Here is a 26,026-nt window from a genome sequence, read left to right as displayed (position 1 = left end):
TTAGCTTCAGGAACACAACCAAGAACCAGCAAGAGAAAGAAACGTTATTGGAGATATGGGAGACAGGGACCGCCCAGGTCCTGTGGGTGGATTCAGAGATCTCTCTACCCCACAAAACTATAGACGCTGCTTTTGAGTGGACACTACATTCCTGGGGATTACAGCTGCATCAAGGAAGGGACCTTTCTGATATTCTGCTAGGTTAAGTCACTAAGCCATTCTGACCCAGCTCTTGTCTCAAGCATTCTCTGCCCTTCACAGACAAGGCACAGCAGCTTTCCCCCTGTTGTCGGAAGCCACAGCTTCATAGGGGACGCTGAACACCTGGGAGATTTGAAGTATTTTGAGAAGGAGGCTGCACTGTGCCCTCTAGGAGCAACAAGGACGCAGAGTGGAAGAGTGTTCTCTTCATTCCCATTGGCAACGGAATTCTCTCTCAGCAAGCGCTGGGGAATGAAAGTTTCAATCACTTGGAGACAAAATGAGTATAACGCCCTACAGGTGGGAAAGAGACCCAGCTCAGGCACTTGCTGAAGTAGAGGCATCTGTCCCAACAAAGTACTTCTCTCCAAAGGTTACAGAAAGTGGTTGGTCTAACAGAAGGTATTAGGGGAGACAGGGAGGTGAAGTGGAGTTTGTCAGTCGTGCAAATATGTTCTCAAGCATTCCGCTAACATTAGAAGATTAGTTGAGAGAGAGAGAGAGAGAGAGAGAGAGAGAGAGAGAGAGAGAGAGAGATGTGCATAGACAGACAGACGTAACATTTTTATAGCTTTCTTAACCAAGTACAAAAGCCAGTTTTTCAAAATAAGGTATTTTAAAACCTAAATAATCCATGTGATGCAACACTGCCATCCAGTGGCCAGAGTAGTAAATTACAGGTGTACACACCATTTTCTACAGCTAATAGCTACCTCCCATTCCTATTTAAAAGGTGGTTACAAGGCCTAGTTTACTTAATCCCAGATGTATCTATTCCCTCTATTACAGTGAGGATGAGCTAAAAACCTGCCTAGTCCAGTGACCCCTCCTGAGCCCTTTGTACATTCTTCAAAAGGAACAAGAGAATCAGAAGGAAGCACTGTTTGAAGTAATGGACAGAGCGTATCAGCCTGTCCTGTCAAAATTTGTTACTCAGTTGAAATGAGGACAGGAGCTGGCAAGATATCTCAGGTCATCATTAGCTATGCTGCCCCAAACCAACACACTGAAGGCTGAGCCTGCCTGAAGCCTAAAGTAATGACATCCTTCTCCAAAAATGGCTTAGGCTTCAGCAGCTCTAAAACCTTGCTGCTCAAGCAAGAACCCACCTTGCCTACCATCCGGTCCCCAAGTCCACTTATCGAGGGTTGCAAAAGACAGCTGAGTGAGTTTACAGTACAATCAGTGTCATCATATTTTGTATGAGGTGGACACATACAAATCACAAAAGGGCATGACTCACAGACGTACCATGGCCAAGTCTTTGGAGAAACGCGAATGGACACCATCAGTTAATTTGCTTTGTTATTTTTGTGGGGGGGTTGTGTTTGTTTGTTTTTTATTCCCATGGTGCATCCAAAGACAAGTTGTCCAGAAGTTTGCTCAGAACCCCTCGGTTTTCAACTCCTAGGATATGTTAAAGAAGAAAGCACTATTTTAATGTTTTTATTTTAAAATAATTAAAAGTAATTTGCATAGCTAACTGTAAATCTAAGGCTTCTACGAATGGTGAAGTCAGGTCTGACAGACAGTGTCCCATAAACAGAGAAAAGACAGGAAGCCCATCATTTCATGCTTTTTACGGTTCATACAAGCGCGCGCACACACACACATACACAGAGAGAGCTTTCAGAACCAATACGTGGATCACCTAGCCACTACTTCTTGAACTGTGGGTCTTGGTAGACCTCAAACAGTGTGGACAAAGGTTGAATTCTCAAATTCTGTAGGATGGAGAGGTTTCCACATGAGGAGGGGGCAGTTTTAACCACCTAACAAGGGTAAGATGAGAATGGGGTTTCATTTACCACTATCCTGAAAAGGCTTCCTTAGCACAGGGGGCTGGCAACCCTCTCGTTCATTCCCTGCCATGGACATGCAGTGCTTGCCCTCTTTCCCCTGGAATGGCACTTCTTTAAAAGCCTGAAGAGAGTACCTGGTTCCACTTTATAAGAGAGACTCTGGGTACCATTCCACTGTCTCTGTTATATGTATCCCATCCCCCAGCAGAAAGACAGACACTGGTCTTTCTGCCTAAACTGTGGAACTCACTCCCTTCATTAAGCCTGCTATGAGAGCTCACAGCTTCTCCTTATACACCCTTGTGGCAACATATAAACGGAGCAAGCATGGACCAGAGCCTAGTCACAGTGTAGAGGACATGCCTCTCCAATGGCTTGACTACTTTCTTACGATCCACGTAAGTGGTGGGATCCTGCTTGTGTAACCAACCTCTCCAACAAATGTGGAGGGCAAGTTTAAATGTTACTTAGTACAAGGGAGAACGCTAGACACCAAGCAGGGTTCCAGCTGACACTGAAGTAACCACCTGCAGTGTTGCTGCATGTTTAGAGGGACAAGGAATAGAGGGGCTGTTAGATGTTTTATCAGCTGAACAAGTGTTGGAAGCTGACTGGGGGGGGTGCTGTCTCTTGGTCCTGCATACTGCCTCTGCTTTGGTCAAGCAGCCTATTCACCACCCCCAATTCTTCCCCATGCAGACCATCCTGCTTTCAGTAGAGGCCATTGTTTACAGCAAGGAAAAAGCAGAAAAGGAAAGAGAATCCCAAAATAAATAGTTTGTTTTCGTTAAATAAATTAACAAATCTGTTCTGCAGAAGGAGAAGGTCAGTCGGATCAGTGTCAAGAATTAACACAGACAGCAGCAAGGCTCTCGAGCGCATCCCTTTTGCGAGACGTTCGACTTACTGTGGTCAACAGGAGCCTGACTGCTAAGCTTTCTTCTACTCGCTCCTCGGTAGTGGGCGGGGTGGCAGAGGGAGAGTAACCACTACAAAAAGCTAGAGAGGGACGTAGGAAAATCCTCGCCGTTCCTCCACTGAGCACTACCTCACTAAAAGACTGGTACAAGTCCTAACCCAACCCTGCTGAAGAAGCCAGTGTGAAGCTGAGCCAACAAAGGTCCCTGCCTTCAAATGGATCTCGTGGGGAAGGCAGCAGGAGAGCTGCACCCCATCACCGCTTCTCCCTTACTCCCGATACCACCTGATGAGGGCCTGGTGAAGACCACCAGACTCACCTGTCTTCAGCTTTCAGATGGATGAAAGACAAAACTGGTTTTCACATAGACCCTGCCCCACCCACACCCTCCCACCTACACATTACATATTGCCTGCTCCTTCCAAACCCGCCTCCCTCCCTCCATTAACAATGCTATTCATCATCATGTCTCCTAGGGTACAAACTCACCCCCTATTTACTATGGGGTACTGAACTTTCACAGATAAGGCAGTTCGTGTTTGAGAGTTATTCCACAGACAAAGAGAGAGAGAGAAAACAACAAACCAGTGTCTCCAGCCTAAGAAAGGGCACTGAAACGTAATGGCAGGTCTCCCTTTTGGACAACTCAGAGCGCAGGAGGGAAAGTCAAGGAGGCACTCCTATGGTTTACAGTATTACTTCCCTCCTGCAACTCTCTTGCTTCCCCACTCTTGGGTGGGTGTCCATTCAATACAGTTCCCCATACAATGCAGATCTCGGACAACTAAAAACGCCACCTTCCTTTCCAGTCTCCTCCACCTCTGCTGTGTCCCGGATGGAAACCCTTGGCCCCAGAAAGGTCCAGTGAGGATTTTGTTTTTTGTTTATTTATTTTTGCCTGCCGGCCGAGTTGAGCTCTAACAAGAGACTAGGCCCCTTACTTCCCCGTGATCTCTATTACATCGTCATCTTTGTCCTCATCCTCGTTGGAGCTGCAGCCCACCTCAGAGACCTCGTGGGTGTCAAACGGAGGCACCTGGGACCGAAGGAGGCTCCCAGCTGGATATCCTGAATGAGGGGACATGAAGCCAGGATAGGCAGACGCTATGCTCCTGGGAAGGCTGCTGGGCAAGACTGGGGATGGAAAAGGAGCAAACATCCTGGGCTCAGGCAGGAGTGACTGCGTGAAGGGCAGCGAGTAGTTGGAGAGCATCCCCGTCATGGAGGGGTTTAACATGAAAGAGGGGACGCTGGCGGTGGCTGAGGTAGCAGCAGAGGAACTAGCAGTGCCGGCTGTCAGCAGAGGGTCAGTAGTCACAGGAAACACCAGGTGGGGGTCTGAGAGCAAGCTAGGCAGCTGGTAATAGGAGGAGCCTGTGCTCATGTACAAGGAGTTGCCTGCTTGGGGAGGAAATGGGTGGGCTAGGTTGTGGTTTAAGGGAACAGAGGGCATGGTGAACCCACCAGATACAGGGTACCCACTTTCATACGGCTGGACTGCTGTGGGCAGCGGCCGCTTCTTCTGCTGCCGGTGGGCCTGCTCCTCCGGGCCGGAAGGCGACGTGGACTTGCGCTTGTTGCCTCTTAAGTCCAGCACGGAGTGGTTGTCACCGTGGTGGCTGGTGGCCGGCAGGGCTGAAGAGGACGAGGGAGCCGTACCACGAGTCCCTGCTCGCTGCTGCTCAGTTCCACAAGCTGCTAATGGGGCCGTGTTGTCTTTCCGGGCTGGGTGTCCGGGTGCCGCGTTAGTGCTAGGGGAGTTGTGTCTGGACTCACGGGCAGCAGCTGCCTCCGCATACTGTTGCAGTTCGCTGATGATTTCGGGGCTGTCGGGGGAGATCGGCCGAGTGAGCTCCTCTGTGTTGGGAAGCTTGGGCGAGGAGGCATTATGCCGGCCGTTGCTTGTGGATTCCAGAGATGGCCCTTGGGATCCTGTGAACGACAGAGGCACATCAGTAGATAAGACCAGGGAAGTAACAAGAGGCAGAACTAGGGTGCTGGAAAAGATGGCCTGAGTCTGCCCTCTGCTTAAGATCAACCTGGGGAGCTCTACTCTGCCCATCTTTTGCAGTCTGAGAGGCATGAGAGGTAATTGAGAGACAGGCTTCTAGCATTGGCTCCAAGACTAGGCAGTAGTTTCCCCACGGCAATTTGCCAGGCCTCTTCTCGTTTTTAGATATCTGTTCAACACTTAAAAAAAATGCTTGCTTTTTAAGATGTGATGTTTGACCTGCTAATTAGCTGCATTCTGTTATTTGAATGTCTAATGTCTGTATTTTGTTTTAGCTCTTAGTATTTCTTTATTTTAGGCGAAGAGCTGTGGCTCAGTAGTAGAGCATCTGTTTTTCATGCAAAGGGTTCCAGGTTCAATCCCTGGTGTCTCCATGTTTGAAACCCTGGAGAGCTGCTGCCAGCCAGAGTAGGGAATACTGACCTAGATAAACGAGGGATAGCTCAGCTGGTAGAGCACAATCTTAGGGTTCTGGGTTCAAGCCTCGTGTTGGGCAAAAGATCCCTGGATTGCAGCAGGCTAGACTAGATGATCCTAGTGCTCCCTTTCAGCTCTACAATTCTATGAATTGTCTGACTGAGTTGAAGGCAGCTTCCTATGCTGACATTGTAAGTTATTTCCGAGAGTTTGTTAAACCAAAAGAGAAGATTATGAATAAATAAATTAAAACCCCCAAAGGACATCCCTAAAGAAGAACTCAGTCAGACATCCTTGCCAGAATAAGCACCTTACCCGAGGCAACCATGCGATGATCATCACTGCCCTTTGGTTTGCCAGTGGTGCGAATAGCAAAGATTCGTCCATCGCTGGTCCGGATATATGTCCCTAAAAAAGAGATGGGTGGAAGTTGTCAGAGGTAAGCCAGAAGAAAACTTATGACCAGCTGAATAGGGCGCCCTTATGTTCAACATTACAGAGAATCGCCTTCACTTTCTGCACTGCCTCCACGTGCTAGACATTGCAAGTAAAGTTTTGAAAGAAAAGCTTTGCTCATCAACTTCCTACAAAGACACAGCATCAACACTCCTATTTCCTTGTTCAAATTCCAGGATAAAATTGTGAAGCTGACAATAAAGACCTCCTGAGTGATATCACCATGTATTAGACTAAACAGTCAATTACAAACAAAGGTCATGAGGAGCAAACTCTGTGTGTGCCTGACCCTGGTCAGTTTGAATGAGAGATAAGGGGTTTCTGAACTAGGGTTCAAAGGCATTTATTGCAGTAGCAGATTCCCTAACACCTCTGTAGTGACACAGTTTGCCTCCTCTTCTTGCCTATCTATACAAAAACATAGCAGCCCCCTCACCAATCTCAAAAGAAAAACAGAAATGGATACACATTTTCTTTGCCCAGGAAAGGCAGGCTCTTTTTATTTACCTTTAGTTCCACGGATAATGTGGATGCTCTCTCCAGCACTGATCCTTGCCTGCACGTCAGTGGAAGTGTTTGTACCTGGGATCACTATATCTGAAGTGGAGCAAACAGTACATATGTGACACATTGTGTACATTTACAAAGGAAAATTCAGCCAGAAAACAAGTGAATAAATGCTTCCAAGCATCTGGCTCAGTTTTTGGACTGCTGGGCCACCAGTTAAACAAAAGCTGAAATGCACTCCGTAAAATGTGAAAGCAGTATTTATTTACTTTTCAAAATAAGTGTATGAGAAAAAACATTTGCTTCTGGGAATGAATACTCATAATCCTATACCTCTGGTCTTCAGCTGGTGGGTTGAGATCCACAAGCGAGTCACACCAAGCGAGACTCACCTAAGGTATGTTGAAGCCGTGGCATCACTATCATTTTCTCTCTCTTTCCAGAGATTTTGTTTTGTTTTTAAGAGGAATGTTGGAAAGAACACAGACCTCTAGGACCTTTAATGGCTGTGCAAAAGATGGAATTTTCCAAAGGCAAGTATTTTCTCTCACTTGCATGACAAGCAGCATCTATCAAAATTCCATCTCCTATGCAGCTATTAAAGGTACAGGAGCCCTGATATCCCTAGGGCAAAAATCAGAGATGGACATGGAGGTATAACTAATCAAAAGCAGGCATATTATAAGGCAGGTCCTGGCCTCGAAAGGTTAACAACAGCTGCCTTATATGGTCAGTTTTAACATCAGAGGGCTGGCAACACATTTCACTTTAACGACCCCCTTTTGCAGCAACTTCCATTTCCAATAAAGCTGGAAAGCAACTGACCTGTTGTGGTGACAATCTTCTGTACGAGGACACCAGCTCGCTGCAGGTAATTGATGGGAAAGTTGATGCCAGGATTGGAAACTGATGCTGATCCCATACTGCCCAACGGCACATGGCGCGGCATCATAGGAATGGGGGTGGACTGAACGGGACGTACGCTTGCCACCGGCCTCTCTTCACCTTTGAGGCTTGGTCGCCTGTGGGGGAAAAAGGAAGGAAGGAATCAGCACTTCACAGAAGCACAGAGCTGGAAGGGGCTCAATAGCTTCTTACTACAATGTGGAATCATCCACTCCATTGTCCACCTAATGCCCTAACACCAGGGATATGGCTACCCAGATTTTTTGGACTACAATTCCCATCATTCCTAACTGCTGGCTATGCTGGCTGGAGTTGATGGGAGTTGGAGTTCATTGTCATCTGGAGGATCAAAGTACACCCCCCCAAAAAAATCAATGTGTGACACCATCATCACTTTAATAATCCACATGCAGAGAAAAGGGGCCTGCAGAGGAAATAATTCCAGATTATGGAGTTACATGAGTATTTATGACATAGGCTGAGTCCCCAACCACATATTAAATTCCACAATTTCTGGGGCGCTTCATAGGCAGTTTTGGTATTTGACTTGTTGCAAGAAATGCAACAAGAAATCAGTATCAAAGTATCCTAAAAATCTCAGGGGGAAAGTGTACCTTATTGCTCAATCTATATGATGTGTGTATGTAGCCATCTGTACTTTGAATACTGTACTGACTGTCCCATCACAACAGAATGCTGTTTAATTTGATCTTCCCCACTCATATCTAATTGTTCACAGTTGCCCCATGTTCTAAGAGCCAGAAAACGATTGCCAAGAAGCAGGGGCTGGGGCAGATCAGAATTTGCCATTCGCCTTGAACGTTACATAAAGAAAGGAAAGGGTTTACCCACCAGTTCCTCTGACTGAAGGCGGGTATGTTTGTCAGGCTCTGGTCAGTGGCTGGGTAATACTGAGCGTAGGATGGACGGGTGTATGGGACGGATGCACGTTTCTCTTCCTCGTAGCTCTTCTTGGCTGCTTTCTTCTCTGCCTTGGTGAGCTTGTGTTCTTTACGGTCAATCAGCAGCGACTCATGCTCAAAAGGCTCCTGTGGTAACAACAATGGGAAGTATCATTTTAAGAACTCTTTTTTTAAATCAAAAGTACCACAAAAACACAGGGTGAAAGAATGGCAGCTATCCTACCCTCCTGTTATAGGATACCACTAACCTATCCAAAAGGTAAAGGTAAAGGACCCCTGAGAGTTAAGTCCAGTCACAGATGACTCTGGGGTTGTGGCGCTCATCTCACTTTACTGGCCGAGGGAGCCGGCATTTGTCTGCAGACAGTTTTTCCGGGTCATGTGGCCAGCATGATTAAGCCGCTTCTGGCGAAACCAAAGCAGCGCATGGAAACACTGTTTACCTTCCTGCTGGGGCAGTACCTATTTATCTACTTGCACTTTGATGTGCTTTGGAACTGCTAGGTTGGCAGGAGCAGGGACCGAGCAACGGGAGCTCACCCCGTAGCGGGGATTCGAACCATCAACCTTCTGATCGGCAAGCCCAAGGCTCAGTGGTTTAGACCACAGCGCCACCCGTGTCCCTTTTGTAACCTATCCATCTTCATATGAAAAAACTGGGAGCCAATAGGCTTTATTTTATATAACTGGTATTTTACCCTCCCTGCAAAGGCTAGGAGTATTTGGTTGGGTCCTGGAAAGACTGCAACTGCTTTGCTCTTCCTCTGGTTATTCTGATGCTGCTCTATGTGGTTTGGCTTAGCACATCATCCAAACCCAGGCTTGGTGTTTTGCTCTCTCCAGATGAATTATGAGCTGTAACACCACAGGAGAAGTATGTTATTAGCATGCGATGCTAGCCTAGCAGCTAAAATCATGTACCAGTACTTCAAATTACAGTAGCACCTCTGGTTATGTAAACTTCAGGATGCGAAAGCGGCAAACCCGGAAGTATTTGACTGGGTTTCGCCATGTGCACATGTGCAGAAGTGGTCCTCAAGTTGTGGAAACCTCGGGATCCGACCAGACCTCCAGAATGGATCCCATCTGCAATTGGAGGTACCACTGTATAGTAAATTAAGGCTTGGCACAGCTTGTCTCATCAGTGTGTAATATCTATTGCATTATTGTGAAATGCTGCCTCTGATTGTGAGGTGCTGGTTATTTAAAAGGACCACGTCCTTGTTATAGCAAGGAGAAAGAGGTTCAAGTTATCTGCAGGAAACACAGGAGATGCCTCGGTTATAGCTTGCTGTTTGCTTGGAGAGAGCTAAACCTCAAGGCCAAGTTCAGATTACACACTAAGCCAACCCATAACTTATATCAGCACAACACAGCAGCAAAATGACCAGGAAGGAGCAAAGCAGCTACTATCTCCTCTCCAGGAACCTGCAATTGGATTTATTTGTGCTATGCCATAGTTTGGCTTAGCGTTACATGGGAACAAGATTACATCAACAGCAGGCTTTCTCAAGATGAGAACCATGTGGCTTTGACACCTTGAAGTTATTGACAAGCAGATGGGTCAGGGTTGCAAAATAAAGATTAGGGAAATAGTGGGTTTCCCCCTTCCCTCCTAACCTTGGTGATGAGGTGAGGGTACTTGAGACAGGCCAGCTGCAAGACAGATTCCATGATCTTGTTTGGGCTGAATGAATGCTGGACAGCTTCGGGTTCCTCTTCCACAAAGTGTAGCAAGTTCTCCACCTCTCTCCGGGTAAAGTTCAACACCGGATTCAAGTCATCCACAACACGATCTAAATAAAACATAAAGAAGGTAAAGGGACCCGTAACCATTAGGTCCAGTTGCGGACGACTCTGGGGTTGCGGCGCTCATCTTGCTTTATTGGCCGAGGGAGCCGGCATACAGCTGGTCATGTGGCCAGCATTACTAAGCTGCTTCTGGCAAACCAGAGCAGTGCACGGAAACGCCGTTTCCCTTCCCGCTGGAGCAGTACCTATTTATCTACTTGCACTTTGACATGCTTTCAAACTGCTAGGTTGGCAGGAGCAGGGACTGAGCAACGGGAGCTCAGCCCATTGCGGGGATTTGAACTGCCGACCTTCTGATCGGCAAGCCCTAGGCTCTGTGGTTTAACCCACAGCGCCACCCGCGTCCCATAAATAAAACATACATAGATCCAAAATGAGGAAGAACTGTTGCTCTTGTTGCATTTGGACCTCCAATAACATTCCTTGAGTGGTGACATACGCAAGGGAAGGCACTTGCAAACACAAGGAGAAAGAAAAAAACCAGGAAGCAACCAGGAACCCATTTCAGAGGCTAAAAGACAGGGGTGATTTGGTGGAGACATGTGAAGATTTGACCCACCTGACATCCCTTGTTTGGAGATCTGGCGGTCGTATATTTTCTTCTCCAGGGTGTAATCAGAAACTAATCGATAGATGTGGCAAGGCTTCTTCTGCCCATAACGATACACCCGACATACTGCCTGGGCATCATGGCATGGATTCCAGGAGGCATCAAACACTATCACCCTGTTTGCACCGATCAGATTCACACCCAAACATCCAGCTCTAAAAATATATAAAATATTCATTCATTTGTTACCATTATTTATATCCTGCATTTCAGGATGCAAATCTTTCTTCTTCTTTTTGAAAATAATAAAATTATTTGATTTTACAAGTGTGGAGTTATAACAATACCAAATAAATATCAACATTGAGGGATTTCTCTGAATCTCTAGACTTCCCTCCATCCCCTCCTTGGGTCTTATTGTCAACATTTTCAACTGCATATTGTTTCATAACTCATATTTTAAATCTTTCCATAATGTCCATAGTACTTGTTTACATTACAAGTGTTATTTAAACCCTGCTAATGTTTTCATCTGCTTATAGTGGTCTCCTAAATAAATTATATATATTTCCTATACAGGATGCAAATCTTTCTAATGCAGCTTACAAGTTACAATGATGCAAAAATCATTAATAAATATCCCGATCAAACTATCTAAACGTAAGTCATCCAGGATGCTCCCTGCAGAGCTGTTGCTGGTAAATGTCCCCTTGCAGAGAAGGAGGTCGGTCACACACACACACACACACACACACACACACACACACACTATTCTGCCTGGGAATCATGTCTTATGTGGGGGCTGTTGCTTTTGCTCAAAACCCAGGTATAAAATTTTAATCGGATGTTAGCAATAACTTCTGAAGATAACTATGGAATGATTAGTGCAGACCTCCACAGGTTTCTAAAAGGTCTTAAGGCCATCTTTTCAACTGGATCAAATGCCAAGGATTCTTGGTGGCAAATACCTCATTAGACGCCACAGTCAATTGCATGCCCTACTCCACCCCAATTTGCTGTTTGTATCAGGTGGATGACTTACCGTGTGGAAAGAAGGAAGAGTGAAACCGAAGTGTTGCTGGGGTCGTTGAACTGGTTTATCAGCCGCTCCCTCTCGGAGGCTGAAGTACTACCATCCAGACCTACCCAGTGGAAAATGCATACAAAATGTGTGTTTTTAAATAAAAATAAAAATCCCACAACATCCATTAAAATAAAACAATTATGGGCAATTGTAAGGTTTTGCTTGTTTGATAATATCCATGTGACATTGACATAGGAGGGGGGGAAACGCTCAAGAATCAAAATAAACTACTTCTATCCAAAACCAAACAAATGCCTGCAAGCAGTTCATCTGAAAATGAAGGTGGATCCATGCAGATCTCCATGGGAAACAATAGAAAAAGTTGCAGGCAAACTAGAGAAAATGGATACATTTTCAGGAAGATCAGCCCAGCTGTAAACAATTAGTACTCCAGATGATGGAAGGACACGCTGTACTTACGATAATAATTCACATTTCGGACCCAATTATGGATTCCTTGTGATTCCAAGCCTGGGATAGAAGGCACTGGTCTCTTTGCCAAGAAATCCTCAATGACAGACAACGTGGAAAGGCTTTGGCTGCAAGAGACAAAGAACTCCACTCAGAAGGGCAAATGAAAGATTTTTAAAAATCCACAGTATAATTTGAATAGAAAAAAGGAGATCCTATTTACAAGTGCAAAAGCTAGTCTGCACTGGCACCTTACAATACACAATGTTCTATTTCACATAATTTAACACACTTCTCATCTGCAACACATGCATGAGGCACAGGCAGGAATCCAAGGCTCTTTATTTTTTAAATATATTTGAAAGAATGATGAAAATAGAAAATGTTATGCTATCAATTGAGGACAGAACAAACAATGGATGGATTCAGACTTTCAGCACAATCCTAACAAAGTCTACTCAGAAATAAGTTCTGCTGAATACTGCAGGGACTTATTCCAAGGGCAAGTGGGGTTAGGACTGCAGCCATAGTTGGCTAACAAGTTCAAGGGAGTCATCTCTAGGAATAACTGAGCCTGGACCCAACCCAGTGGATTTGCCATATCAAAAAGCAGATTTACATTAAATACTTCTCTTTTTGGTCAAAGCCAGCTAACAATAAAATCAGTATTACAATTATCCTGCAGAACGACCAAAACATACTTGAATCTAAATCTTAATATCCGAAATCAAACAAGCTGGTTGAACTTCAGAAGAGAAGCTTCATCATTTTATGAAAAACATAAAAAAGCAGGAATCCCTGGATAAAGGATGGGATGGATGGGATGCCACAACCGAGAAGGCCCATTATACTTCAGACATCAAGAGCTTTTGCAATAGGGCCCCCTCGGAACACTGGGAGAGACATATGAGAATGGTGTTTCTAACAAATAACTAGGCATAGGGATGTAAATGTTAACATCAGCACATTGAATTATGCCTCAAAACCAAGTGACAACCGGCATAGCTCTTTAAAGGACAGCTGTAATGTGGTCGCTTTCCTAGGCCCCAGAATGGCCAGGGCGCTGTAATTTCCAAGCATTCTTCACTGGCCACCATGAAATTGTGAAGAAAACATACACAGAGAGCTAACTGTGTTCTGAATTGTGTTCTGCTAATTGTGTTCTGCATTGTTGCCCAGGATTACTGAGAAACCTGCTTTAAGGTCTGCTTTTTTATAAACAGCTGGATTGGAGTGAATAGTATTTAGTCACATTTAGCAAGACTCTACAGCAGGAACAAGATCTAAAGTACTGTAATTGCCCCATACCTGAAGACTAATAATTTGTCTCCAAGTTTCACACTCTCGTCCACAAGATGAAACAGCAACACCATCTTAGGTGAATTTTGCAAAACTCCTGTCTGGTAATCACAAAGGATGTCTTTCGCCTGTGGGTAAAACAGGAACATTCAGTACCATCATTAACAGTTTGCTGCTGTATCCCAGTTCACCAATTCACTACTTAATACTCCCGAACTTCCTAAACATGATCACAAACCAAGGTAATGGGTGTAAAAGACATGTGAAAAACACACTTTTTATTCAGAAACAAATCTTTCACACAACACTATGTCACAAGTCATTCGAAAAGAGGCAAAACATAATAACTGATCCCTTGACAGATAATTTAATATCCACCCTGTCTTTCATACCTGGGGATTATTAGCAAGAGATGCCCCAACTAAAGTGGTGACTCAAAGCAGGGACAGACAGATGCATGTATACTGTTACGTATGATTTCAGATCCAAGTACATATTGGATTGGATTAAGCATTTGAGAAGCAGCACATTGGCCGATTATTCCAGGAAACATTGGCAAAATTACCAGAACCAAACAGTGTGCAGTATCCTAAAAAAGCCTGTCCCAACCTAAGAATCCTTCTTTATGCTTGAGGAAAAGGGAGGAAGGAATCAGTCACATTGGAAGTTTTGATGCTAGTACTCACCCACTCATACGTTACAACCTGATTGGCTCTTTCCTGAAACGGATTGAAGCCAATGCCCTGAATGTATTTGCTGTTGGTCGCTTCCCCAATTGGTGATGCCAAAGCATTGTTCTCCGTTTTGACTTTCATTCCCTGTGACTGGCAGCGTGAATTGGTACCGCCCGTGCCAAGGTCATCCACATCCAGGTCCTGCTCATTAGCCAAATTCTCTTTTTGTAATGCTTCATATAGCACGTCAGGGTGATTCCAGATCTGAAAGGAGATGGCAGGTTACTTTGCAACTATTTAGCCTAAAATACTTCAGAAATTCCATTTATTAATGTCTAGGTGGTGACTATTTAATTTATTTTTAGCCATATGTTGCTCTAATCAAGGGGCTGAGAATGGGAAATAGCAATTCCACAAAAAGTCCATGCCACCAAAGGGATTGCAGCCCGGGATCTTCTGCTTGCAAAGCAAGATGCTTGACCACTGAGCTTCTCGAAAGGAAGTGTGTCCAACATCTTCTCATGCTACTAATTAGTCTGTGGTCAGACAAAGAACTATAATCAAGATACTTCAAGCCAAACCACCGTAACACAAATCATTCTCACTCAGGAAATGTTCCGTACTTCCCAGTAGGAGCTTGGTCTTAAAAGAGGACAGCTATGCTATTCAGTATCACCACAATGCTATAGAACATCAATACATCTGTATGGAATTCCTGCCCTTTCCATGGACTCCACACAAAAATCAGTCTCTTTCTAGTTTAGACATACCTTACAACAGACACAGAAAGCCTTGAGTGGATTCAGTCCCAGCCAGCCACTGTTGCCTGCATCACGAAACCGGTTCATGAACTCAGTGTAAAGAGCCCGCTGGATCTTTGACAAACGCACTAAAATGACATGCTCTTCCTTGTAGGGAAGCTGAACTTTCAGGACATTGTGCCCTCGCCTACAAAATCAGCCAAGAAAAAGAAGGTCAGGAGAGGGAGTGCTCAGTCTGGAATCTCTGCAGTGAACCTAAGGACAAAATGTGACTTTCCTGTTATGCTACTGAGGAGGGAAAGCACAGATCACCGAACTTTGTGTGTGATTTATTAACGATAATGACAAGATCTCAAGCACGAGAAACATACTTGTAATTTCCAGGTGGATTACCCATGTTAAGTCTCTACTTGCCACAATGCTGTACTTCCACTGCTGGGAGATAATATGCCTCTGAGTACCAGTGGCTGGGAATCGTAAGTGGAGAAAGCACTGTTGCGCTCAGGTTCTGCTCCCTGGTTTCCACAGGCATCTGGTTGGCCACTGTGAGAACAGGATGCTGGACTAGATGGGCCACTGGCCTGATCCAGCAGGACCTTTCTTAGGTTATTTAGAGTCCTGTGGCATCACAAAGACTTCAAAATTCATCATGGTAGAAGCTGGGGGTTCCTAGCCTAGGCACTGTACCTGCCCCCCTCCTCCCAAAAAGCTTCTTTGTGGCCCTAAGTGCCCTCCCAAATTTGTCATTTTAAGAAAATGTTTTACTTAGCTTTTTTAAAAATATTGCCTGTTCCTATGTATTTCTTACTGCGATGTCATGATGCCAGAAGTCCCCTCCACTTTTTAAAAAATAAGAATTACTGTAAAATGTTATGTAAAATGTACTGTAAAATATTATGACTGCTCCCATAGGTCCCCTGTTGTGATGTACTGGCGCCAAAAGGGTCATTTGTGTCCCTTCAAGTTCCCGCCACAATTTCTAATTTTTTAAAAATGCCGAACATTCCAGCAGGTTCCCTGCTGTGGTTCTATCATGCAAAAAGGGGGTGTTGACACACACCCTCACAAACAAAAATGTTATTTTTTCAAAAAAAATCTTTATTATTATTGACCATTGCCACTTTTACCCTTTGGTCACATCCATTTTGACATGCAGCATGGGTCAATCCTATGCTCAAAAAGGGTTAGCCGCCCCTGAAATAAGCATTCGCGGACTACAACGGCATCGGATAAAATAGACTGTAAGCCATAAAAGCTTATGCCATAATAAATTTGTACTTCTCTAGGGAACCACAAGATGCTTTGTTGTTTAAGTTCATTGATGGAAGTGGACAGTTGTTTTTCTTAGGCCACTGCAAGATTTGAGCTGTGCCTCTGGGTTTGTTACCAAGGAAGTATAACTTCCCAATTGGAAACTTGAGTAAATATTTAATCTATAGCAATATACAACTCAAACTGAACTTGCAACTGTCAGATCTTTGTAAATTACATTCATAGGCTTGGATGGAAAATGTTACACAAGCAGGCTGCTATTCACAACATTGCACCTAGATTTAATAGCATGTACATCAACATGAGATTGCTGGAGCAGCCTTCCATGTGTGGCACATTGCACCTTATTACATAAAACTTAAAAGTGGAAACCTCAAGAATCATGTCTCAACTCACAAATGAAATTCAACAATTTGACAAAATGCCAACTCAAAAAACAATGGTCAACCTTCAAAATAATTTGTTTCTAACTTTGATATAGCATCATTTCTCTGATGATGGTAGGTTCCGACCCAGCAGACATAATAATAATAATAATAATAATAATAATAATAATAATAATTTCTACCCTGGCCATCTGGGCAGCTTCCAATAGAATATTAAAATACAATAATCTATTAAACATTAAAAGCTTCCCTAACATGATAGGTTTCTGTTTTCAGATCCAAAAGTCCAATTTACTGAACTGACTCGCAGTACTCAACAACGTGGCTCAGCACAAAGTTCAAAAGAATTGTTGGAAAAAACCTAAGGTGCTGGCAATCTGATGTGGACTCACCTTTGTACAAAGCCCTCCAGCAGGCTGTGCAGGACGTGACTGCGATACCTCATGAGGCGAACATCCTGAGGGGTGCTATCGATACATTGTCCATTCAGGATGGGGCGCTCAAACATGTTACTGAACTCCTGCCGGGTACCAAGGAAGTCAGGACGGACAAAGTCCACCATGCACCAATACTCAATTAGGTTGTTCTGCAGAGGATAGCCAGTGAGTACCACCCGTCGCCGCGATCGGATGCTCTTCAAGGCCTGAGAGGTGCTAGCATGGCAATTCTTTATCCGATGTCCCTCATCACAGATGACCACATCTGGCCCAGGGCGAGACAAAGCTTTCTCAATTCCTGAATGAAAGAAAGCAACACAGGAAGCTGTTGTTCACAATTCTTGATTTAATGCAAAAAAATGTGGAAAATCCAGTAAAGGAAAATGTGTGGGTCAGAAAACATGAATGGACTGTAGTGATAGCCATTCCAATCTGACGGAGGACACTGGTGACAGAAGGACACTGAAACCTTCTTCAGTGGCTTAGGCGATGATTACCACAGCTCTTGTTTAAAATTCCCAGTGAGACACTTCACAGAACACATGTCCATTCAATCCATGTTAGAGATAAATATAATAGGGCCTCTGTTTCTAAACAATTTTTGGTTAATAATTTTCCCGTGTCTACATATTAGTAAAAATAACTATCTAAGGATTGCATCTCTTAAAATGGAAGTAAAATTAAGAGTTTTAAAAGACAAAAGCCTCTGAACCTTTTAAAAGCTCCTGCTGACGATCCTCTTCATCCAAATCTATAATGACAGGGCCAGTCTGCTTTTTGCTTTTTTTCCTTCTGCCTGTGGCAAAGGATTTCTTCAATGAAAGGAGACGATACATCTCATAACCCATCAGCAACACGCCACCATCAGTCACCCAATCAGTTACCACTTTGGCACGAGCTGCTGTGGTCCTGTAGAGAAAAACAAAATAAAACGTACCAATAAGAAGGAAAACTGTGCTGGTGCTTGTGAAACAGGTGAATTCAACAAAAGACAGGTGTGTGCTGAAAGCAGTGCCTGCTTAAAATTTTTTGTTTAGAAATGCCTATCTGAACACACAGGTGTTGATGTGTTTTAATCGCTTTTTAGTCCAATATTAAATTTCATCATCTTTTAAATGGTTTTAATTACTTATTTTTAACTTGGCTATTGATAATTAAAAATTTTCTTGTAAGCTGCTTAGAGGTTTTACTACAACCAAGCGAAATATACATTATGTTAACTAAAATAATGGGCCTATAAGCCCTATGGTAATGGTTTAATGAAAGGTGCTTTTCTGATTTTACCTGTTATATTTACTGTTATATTAATTTTTATCAGCCATTTTGCATACGAAGGTTTATTTAAACAGTTTTGTTCACTTATACAAGCTGCTTTGAGGACCTTCAAGGGGCAAAAGGCAGGGTATAAACAGCAGCAACAGCTCTACACAACACCTGTGTAAGGGTATTAATTGCACTTACTTGTGTTCATCATTCAAGATATGGACTTTGAAGGTACGAGGCTGAATTTCTTTTGGATCACAGTCAGCAGGAAGGGCTTCTGGTGCTGGAAGCCACATGTTGAACTCTGCTAGCCAGTTTTGAAGAGTGTTTACCTGTAAGAAAAGAGGGTGATGGGAAGCATGAGACACACCAGTTAGGATTCTGAAGCGAAGACTACAGAACACTGAGCATTCAAGGACAAAACCAGCTTTTCAGGTTCAAGTTCATGCAAGTATTTATTCACATGTAACACTCGACTGGTTTTTAAAGGATGTAACAAATACAAGTCTTCTCAAGTAAGAGTGTGTGTGTGTAAGAGAGAGAGAGAGAGAGAGAGAAAGAGAGAGAGAGAGAGAGAGAGAGAGAGAGAGAGAGAGAGAGAGAGAGAGAGTTGTGGCGGTAAAGGGGGAGGAGACAGCTAAGGAAGACCACATAGTACCTCCTGCATCTGCTCCTCAGTGCAAGAACTGAGCCTCTCTATGTAATCCTAAAAGGGGTATAATTAAGTGGTGGGAAATGGAAGCCAAGAGACATCAGAGCTTGCTCTCAGTTTTGAAAGGCCCTTCCTCTTCCCTCCAACACCCACACAAACAGAACCAACACACTCTTCTGCCCAGTCTACTTACTGGTACAATGGCCAAGACAGTCTTCGCCTCAATGTGCCGGAAAAGTACATCCAAAAAAGAGATGACCTGGAGGGTCTTGCCCAGCCCCATGCTATGAGCTAAGATACAGCCAAACCCACTGCTGGTTTTAAATCTTTCCAAGGATTCCACCAGATTATCATACAGGAAGCGGATACCACCAATCTAGAAAGAGTAACAAACAATGCCAAAGAGATTATGGGTGGGAATGCAACAAACTGCTAGGCTGGATATGCATTTTGTCACATACATATGCAACATTACAAGGGCTGAGATTTATCAGGGCATGTTACACCAAAGTACAGCTTCTGAAAAGAAAGTTGCTGAAGTCCTTTTAATGTCCAGACTGAAGATCTCCAGTACCTGGTGTGGTTTTACAGCTCGTGCAAGTTGAGGAGCCAGGTAAATGTCTTCTTCATTTGGTGGGTGGTTGATGTTGACAATTACTTGTCCTGAAGCATCTAACTGGTTTAGAGCATCGTTCACGTGAGCGCCACTGCTCTCTTCAGAAGCATCTTCATCCCCTTCATTGCCAGAGTCACTGCTGTCTACAATCTGAAGGGATTCATCTTCTCCTGAACTTAATTCTATCACTTCTGTAAGACAACCAGGTGTGGGAGATTAGCACCTCCATCGTATTTTTATCTCAATTGTAATGTTCATATTGAACTATCTATTCCTGTGCCTTCATTTCCTCTTCTCTCTGCGGTAGAAAACTAAGCAAAGTAATAACTTATGAAGGTTAAAAAAATGTAACTAATCATGCTAACAAACTTAGTGCAGGCATACCCAATAACTGAATATTAAACTATCTTGCAATTCTTTCATTTTGCTCTATTTTCAACTAGAGAGAGAGAGAAAAAAATGAGAAAAAAGAAAGTGAAGACACATGAGCACTGCTTTAATGAAATAATTGCAGAGTACATGGAGAGATCAAGTAAAAGACAAAGTGTAATTTTCATGTCAGTGATTTTACAAATGCAAAAATCAGAAATAGATTTTACAGAAATAAATCTACAAATTAATCTATTCATTGATATATTGTGGTGCTGTGCCATTTGAAGTTGGTCTCCTCTCTACTGCCACACAGGCCTGGATCAGAATCTTTGACTTTTGGCTCTTGTTTAATTTCACCCCTACTGAATTGCTTCCCGCTTGATTCACACAAAAGCAGTTCGATGAAAGATATCAATTTAAGGTTATGATTTCTTGGTTATTCACAACAACCAAGTTTAGGTCTCAGAAAAGCAAAAGACCTATCGAGGCAATGCCAGTTTGATACTGAATGGAACAATTTGCCTGCAATAAGAAAACTATGTCCCTGGTATGACTGTTTTTCAACTAGCCTCCGATACAATGGTGGTTTATCTACATGATCTAGTGATTCTAAAATATAGACCAGGCTTCCTCAACCTCGGCCCTCCAGATGTTTTGAGACTACAATTCCCATCATCCCTGACCACTGGTCCTGCTAGCTAGGGATCATGGGAGTTGTAGGCCAAAAACATCTGGAGGGCCGAGGCTGAGGAATCCTGACATAGACCTTTCTTGAGTGCATGACTAAATGTGCTACTTTCAGCAGTATTTGATGGTTGCTTTAAGAGAACTTCCTTCCATAACTGCATGTTCATGTGGTGATGGTAGTACAGAAACAGTGGCCCACGCACTGTTGTTTTGCTCTTCATAGAGAGACATATGTAAAGAACTAATTACCCCAGCACTATTATCTCAACTGAAGCATTCAGCTGAGATTCAGCTGGTTTTTCCTTGCAAATCAAGGTAAGCTAGTGACAGCAAAAATTCTATCTAATGACATTAAGATAAGGGCCACAACTATGCAGTTTTCAGCTGTATGATTTTTAATTTTAATATTGTTTAGAAATCGTACCTGTTTCATTTGTATTTATATATATTTGTACTTTATAAACAAATTGCAATGGCTGGTGCTTTTAAATTTACTATGGAAATTTTACCTGTTAAATTGTGTTCATGTTTGCATTTTTGTACACAAATTGCAATAACTAGTGGCTTATGCAAATAAATATGAACCTACATACATTATGCAACTATCAACTCTATAATATATTAAATATATTCATCTATAAACTAGTCTGGATTCAAACTACCCATGGGTGGCACTCTATTTACAGAGAGCTTTGCTGGAGGGGATGAGGGATATTCACCAATTCCCCCTTCTCAGTGTCCTCATACACACCCAGCTTTTTAGAGGGCTGGGAGACTCTCTGGAAGAGCATTAGAGGTGGGGCTGGGGCTGCATGGAGACAGGGGAGACGAAACTGTTGTAGGGCACAGTGAGAGAATGTCAAGTGATTACTATCTGTTCTTACCATCTTTAATGCTATGGAGTCTTCCTTTGGAGTCATCCTCACTGCCACTGCTGGTGCTGTCTAAGCAGATGACGTCTTCAGATAATACTTGAGGGGAAAGCTGAGCAACCTCTGCAGTTCTTAAAGCAATCTCCTCTAAACCAAAACAGTAAACAATAATAAATAATGCTAAACAACCCAGAGTGAGGAAATGAAACAAAAAACACCCACCTCATTTACTTACCTAAACACTACTGACTTAACTGTTTGTTTGTTTTTTGCTTACCCAAATTAGATCTGATATACAAATTTGTTCTGAAATTAACACTGCTTTGTTTAACTTATAGGTAGATCACTTAATATTGTTGTTTTTTAAAAAAACCGAATAAAATGTTTTTCTGCAATTCCAGAAAACCTTTTTTAAAAGGTAAAATTCTAAGTATGGTTACTCAAAATATTCTATGGTGCTTACTCCCAGGTAAGTGTGCAAAGTACTGTGGCCTTAAAAACAACATTAAGCCGTTATTTAAGAACAAGAACAGGCAATTGCATAAGAAGCCTCTTATCTTTCAACTGCTAAAATCTTAAGAAGTAGTAAACAAAAAAAGAATGTTAATTACTTTACCACTCTTTCCTTCTTCTCAGCATAACCTGAACTCACTCTGAATAGCTCTGCATTAGATGGTACCACAGGTCATTACTTTGACCACAGAGATTACAAAGTCACTTACATTAAAGATGATGGTAATGAGCCCATCTTTTATTAACAGTAAGCCTTACTTAACATGAAAAATAGTTGTATAACATTTGACAGGTATACAACCACGCTAAGAAACCACAAGGAATGATGTACTGCAGCCATTCCCACGGTACTTGTGTAGGGGTTAAAATATCAAAGTAAAAAAGGTAAAAAGATAAAGGACCCCTGGACGGTTATATCCAGTCAAACTTGACTATGGGGTCAAGGCTGAGGGAGCCAGTATTGGTCCACAGACAGCTTTCCGGGTCACGTGGCCAGCATGACGAAACTGCTTCTGGCACAACGGAACACCGTGATGGAAGCCAGAGAGCACAGAAATGCAGTACCTATTTATCTACTTGCACTAGCATGCTTTCAAACTGCTAGGTTGGCAAAACTGGGACGGAGCAACGGGAGCTCACCCCATCGCAGGGATTCGAACTGCCGACCTTCCAATCGGCAAGCCCAAGAGGCTCAGTGGTTTAGACCACAACGCCACCCGCATCCCTAGGACTAAGGTGACTTAGATTCAAATTCAGCCATCAAGCACAATGGGTGTTCGAAGGCCAGCCTATGTTCACAGGGTGAGGATAAAGGGAGTGGGGTAGAAACCATGTATGCCACACTGTAATTGCCTTGGAAGGAAGGAAGGTGAGATATAAATGCAAAGAGTTTATCTAAGCCTTCTTTGGAAGTTTAGCAAGTTTAGCTTGGGGGGAAGACTGAAGATAGTACTTGTCCTCAGGTAGGTTTTTGGTTCAGAAGTAGTCACCATCATCACTCTTTACCTGGGAGAAACTCTAAGGGTACTGTGGGGATGCTGGCTTGATACTCCTTCCTTTGCTGCTCAAGTCGCTTCCTTCTTTCCAACTCCTCCTGCTGGGCTGCTTTTGTCACAGCTTCCAACTGGTCCTCCCGCAGTAGCTTCCTGAATGCACAAACAGAGAACATATTACTCCAAAACAAAGTTTCTCTATGCAGCTTCTGTTAGCTTTGTTTTGCCAACTGGAATTAAAAACAATAACTGGTGCACAGCTTTTTCAGAAGGAAAGTTACAGGAAGGCCCAAGAACACCACATGTGTCTCTATTTCAATAGAGACAATTCACTTACAGCTGCAGGGCAAGTGTTTAATTTTATACTAGGAAGGGGCTGGCATTGAAGAGATTAATATATCTGATTCTGAAAGTTTTAATTGAAAGGTTGGGGGAAATAAGGTGCTGGTAAGTAGGTGCTGTACTACAGCAGCTTGAAGCAAAGTATGCATGCAAGTTAGAATATACAGGAAATGGGTCACATTCACATGTCTTCAAGTTGCAAAAAGGTAGAAAACATTTTGTTTTAAAAATAAAAGGCTAATATAAATACCCCAAGTGGTTTGACGTTTGAAGTATGGCATGGCTTCACAGGGGGCACACTGCTAAACGGGGAGGGGGGAGATCCCTTTGCTATAAATAAAGTTATCTAAAACAGAGAGAAGTAGCTTAGGACCTATGTGGTGTAACTGGTCTATATAGCTACATACTTTTGCTGGCCTGGCAACTCATCTATGAGCTTGTCATTCCAGAAGAAAAGGCAGAGGGAAATTTTGGTGTTACCAGATATGGGCCACAGTCCTAATGCTCTCTACTATCAAGATTATGCTTGGTTTTAGAACAGCTTAGTTTATGAACAACTTGGAAATAGAACACTGCAAACCCGGAAGTAGGTGTTCTGGTTTGTGAACTTTGCTTTGGAAGCAGAACATGTTCTGCTTCCTGTTGAGTGTGTTCCGCTTGTAAACTGAGTCCCCCGCTGCTAATCAGGGGCTTCCTGTTGAGTCTGTCAGCTGTTGAGTCCCAAGCACCCAGGCAACACAGAGGTGATATTTGGAGCTTTTGTTTTTGCTATTTTTTGCGTTTTTCTTTGTGCGGCTTTTTTGACAGTGACTTGTTCTTTGTTTTATGGGACTGACTTGTGACTGTGGCTTGTGACTTGTTTTTGTGACTGTGTGAAACCCAGTTCAGCTACTGATTGATTGATTGATTGTATGACTGCAGAAATGGATAAAAGCCCCCCCCCATCCAAACAATGACTATCATCAGTGCATGTTAGAAAATAATAATAATTTTAATTTTTATCCTCTACAATACTGTCTTATTTATTTTATAGTACAGTACATTGATTATTGCTTTCATTTTATGAATCAATGGTTAGATAGTAAAATTCATGTTAAATGGCTGTTTTAGGGGTTGTTTTTAAAAGTCTGGAATGGATTAATCCATTTTGCATTACTTTCTATGGGAAAGCACACCTTCGTTTTAGAACGCTTTGGTTTTGGAAAAGACTTCCCAATGGATTAAGTTTGGGAACCAAGGTACCACTGTATATTGCTGTGGATAACACACCTTCCAGAAAAAAAGAATCTCAAAATAATTTATAAAAGCATGTAATGCTAATTAAAGCTCCAAAAGTGCTGTTGGTTCAAAGGAAAGAGCATCAGATTATGCCACTCTTTCATGGGATTCTGCAACAACATTCTCAAGGAATCAATCATCAATGATCACTTTATCTATATACCTTCTAAATTTGTCTTTCAATATTTTCCTTGTAATAACCACCAAACCTGCGATCTTCCCCTTCAGTAGTATCATTTCATTTCCATTTTAGCATATGTCTACAGCTCTTGAACACACCATCCCAAATTGGGTTCAAGGGATAATGACAATCTGTTAATTATTACGGTACTCAAATCCTGTACACATTTTTTAAAAGTGCTGTTCACCTTATGTTCCTCCTCATGTGAGAAGGTTTCTGAGCCCTCTTCTTTTTGGTGTCCTCAGAGGCCAGGCTCTTGTGCTGATTCTGCAACAGTTTCTCTGCCTGTTCACTCTGAGATGAGGTAGTTGAAGTAGAGCGTTGCCATTCCCCATCTTCACCATGTTGAAGATGATCACTGCCAAACACCGCTTCATGGGACTGGTCTGAAACAAAGAAAGTTAGAATAAGTTGTACAAAATCAACTATTAATTTCTCTTTCTTTCTTTCCACATGTGCTAATTCAAACCAAGAAGCCAAGTAACTTCTTGATCTTTATCAGTCCTTAAGATGCTGAAAACTCCAAGTTTCCAAACCTATTTTGTAGACACCCTCACTCACAAAAGAAATTGAGTTCTGGCAATAGGTTGGACATTTCTGACAGCTTCCACATGGTGCAATGCCACTTGAGCAAAATGATACATATGTACCTATGTGTGTGTGTGTGTTGTTTGTATGTATATAAATATGCACACACACATACCACACATGGGTGGAACTGATGTAATTACTAAGCCACAGTTACCTCTTAAATAACCATGATATCCTGCCTGCTGAGGTTTTTTCTTCCTTTTTCTTTATTTTATAAACACATACTGCTGGAGTGGTGTGCAGTTGGACTATGTCAGGAGTGGGGAACCTCTGGTCTGTGGGTCAAGCATGGCCTGTTAAGCCATTTCTGGGAAGCCACGCAACATCATGTGTCAGGTGCTAAATAGGGCGGGACTTCAAAGGAACAATCAGAGGTTAAAGTGAGCTCCCAATTTGTTCCTTTGCTGGAGCAAGGCTTGCTCCCATCCATCCATCAGCTGATGGGCCATAGGAGAGAGGCTTCTTCAAGGAATAGGAAGCAGTTTCCACTGAATGGAACCAGAGGTTCAAAGAACAGCCCCTTGAAGCCCCTTTCCAAGCAGCCTTGATTTACTCTTTAACACTCCAGTTTTCAGAGGTTTAACAAGCAGCATGGAAGTCAACACACAAAAGAATGTGAGTTTAAGGAGCAGGTGTCACTATGACATCAAGTGACTGACCACCCACCTGACAATTCGGGCCTGCCAGGGTTTGGGGAGACTAAGGTCTGGGCAGAAAAGTTCCTCACCCTTAAACTATGTGGAAGCAGCTCCATGTCCATAAATGTTATATTTGAATGGTCACATGTGGACAACTGTCATGTGTTAAAATAACAGAACAAAGTGGAGCTGCATTTGTCA

The 26,026-nt window shown here is 43.0% G+C and overlaps 1 protein-coding gene across 3 annotated transcripts in view; it reads right to left on the bottom strand.

Moving 5' to 3' along the window:
- Positions 1-692: 692 nt before the first annotated feature.
- The window catches only part of RAD54L2 (RAD54 like 2), a 56,450-nt gene continuing 31,116 nt past the window's right edge, over positions 693-26,026 (bottom strand). For 2 of the 3 annotated variants that reach the window (XM_053377473.1, XM_053377474.1), the window contains exons 3-22: positions 24,784-24,982; positions 22,809-22,948; positions 21,303-21,437; positions 19,318-19,550; positions 18,937-19,119; positions 18,290-18,423; positions 17,541-17,737; positions 16,784-17,126; positions 14,743-14,920; positions 13,985-14,236; positions 13,308-13,426; positions 12,009-12,127; positions 11,547-11,646; positions 10,514-10,719; positions 9,763-9,938; positions 8,072-8,268; positions 7,139-7,335; positions 6,314-6,403; positions 5,666-5,758; positions 693-4,854 (exon numbers count right to left, since the gene is read on the bottom strand). In XM_053377473.1, coding sequence (XP_053233448.1) covers positions 3,860-4,854; positions 5,666-5,758; positions 6,314-6,403; positions 7,139-7,335; positions 8,072-8,268; positions 9,763-9,938; positions 10,514-10,719; positions 11,547-11,646; positions 12,009-12,127; positions 13,308-13,426; positions 13,985-14,236; positions 14,743-14,920; positions 16,784-17,126; positions 17,541-17,737; positions 18,290-18,423; positions 18,937-19,119; positions 19,318-19,550; positions 21,303-21,437; positions 22,809-22,948; positions 24,784-24,982 — 4,286 coding nt within the window. In that variant the 3' untranslated portion in view covers positions 693-3,859. The remainder of the gene's footprint in view (positions 4,855-5,665; positions 5,759-6,313; positions 6,404-7,138; positions 7,336-8,071; positions 8,269-9,762; positions 9,939-10,513; positions 10,720-11,546; positions 11,647-12,008; positions 12,128-13,307; positions 13,427-13,984; positions 14,237-14,742; positions 14,921-16,783; positions 17,127-17,540; positions 17,738-18,289; positions 18,424-18,936; positions 19,120-19,317; positions 19,551-21,302; positions 21,438-22,808; positions 22,949-24,783; positions 24,983-26,026) is intronic. The other variant, XM_053377475.1, reaches the window with a different exon arrangement.

This window comes from Podarcis raffonei, chromosome 2, assembly GCF_027172205.1.
Source record: "Podarcis raffonei isolate rPodRaf1 chromosome 2, rPodRaf1.pri, whole genome shotgun sequence".
NCBI classification, from domain to species: Eukaryota; Metazoa; Chordata; class Lepidosauria; order Squamata; family Lacertidae; genus Podarcis; species Podarcis raffonei.
This window is presented reverse-complemented; position numbering and strand designations above follow the sequence as displayed.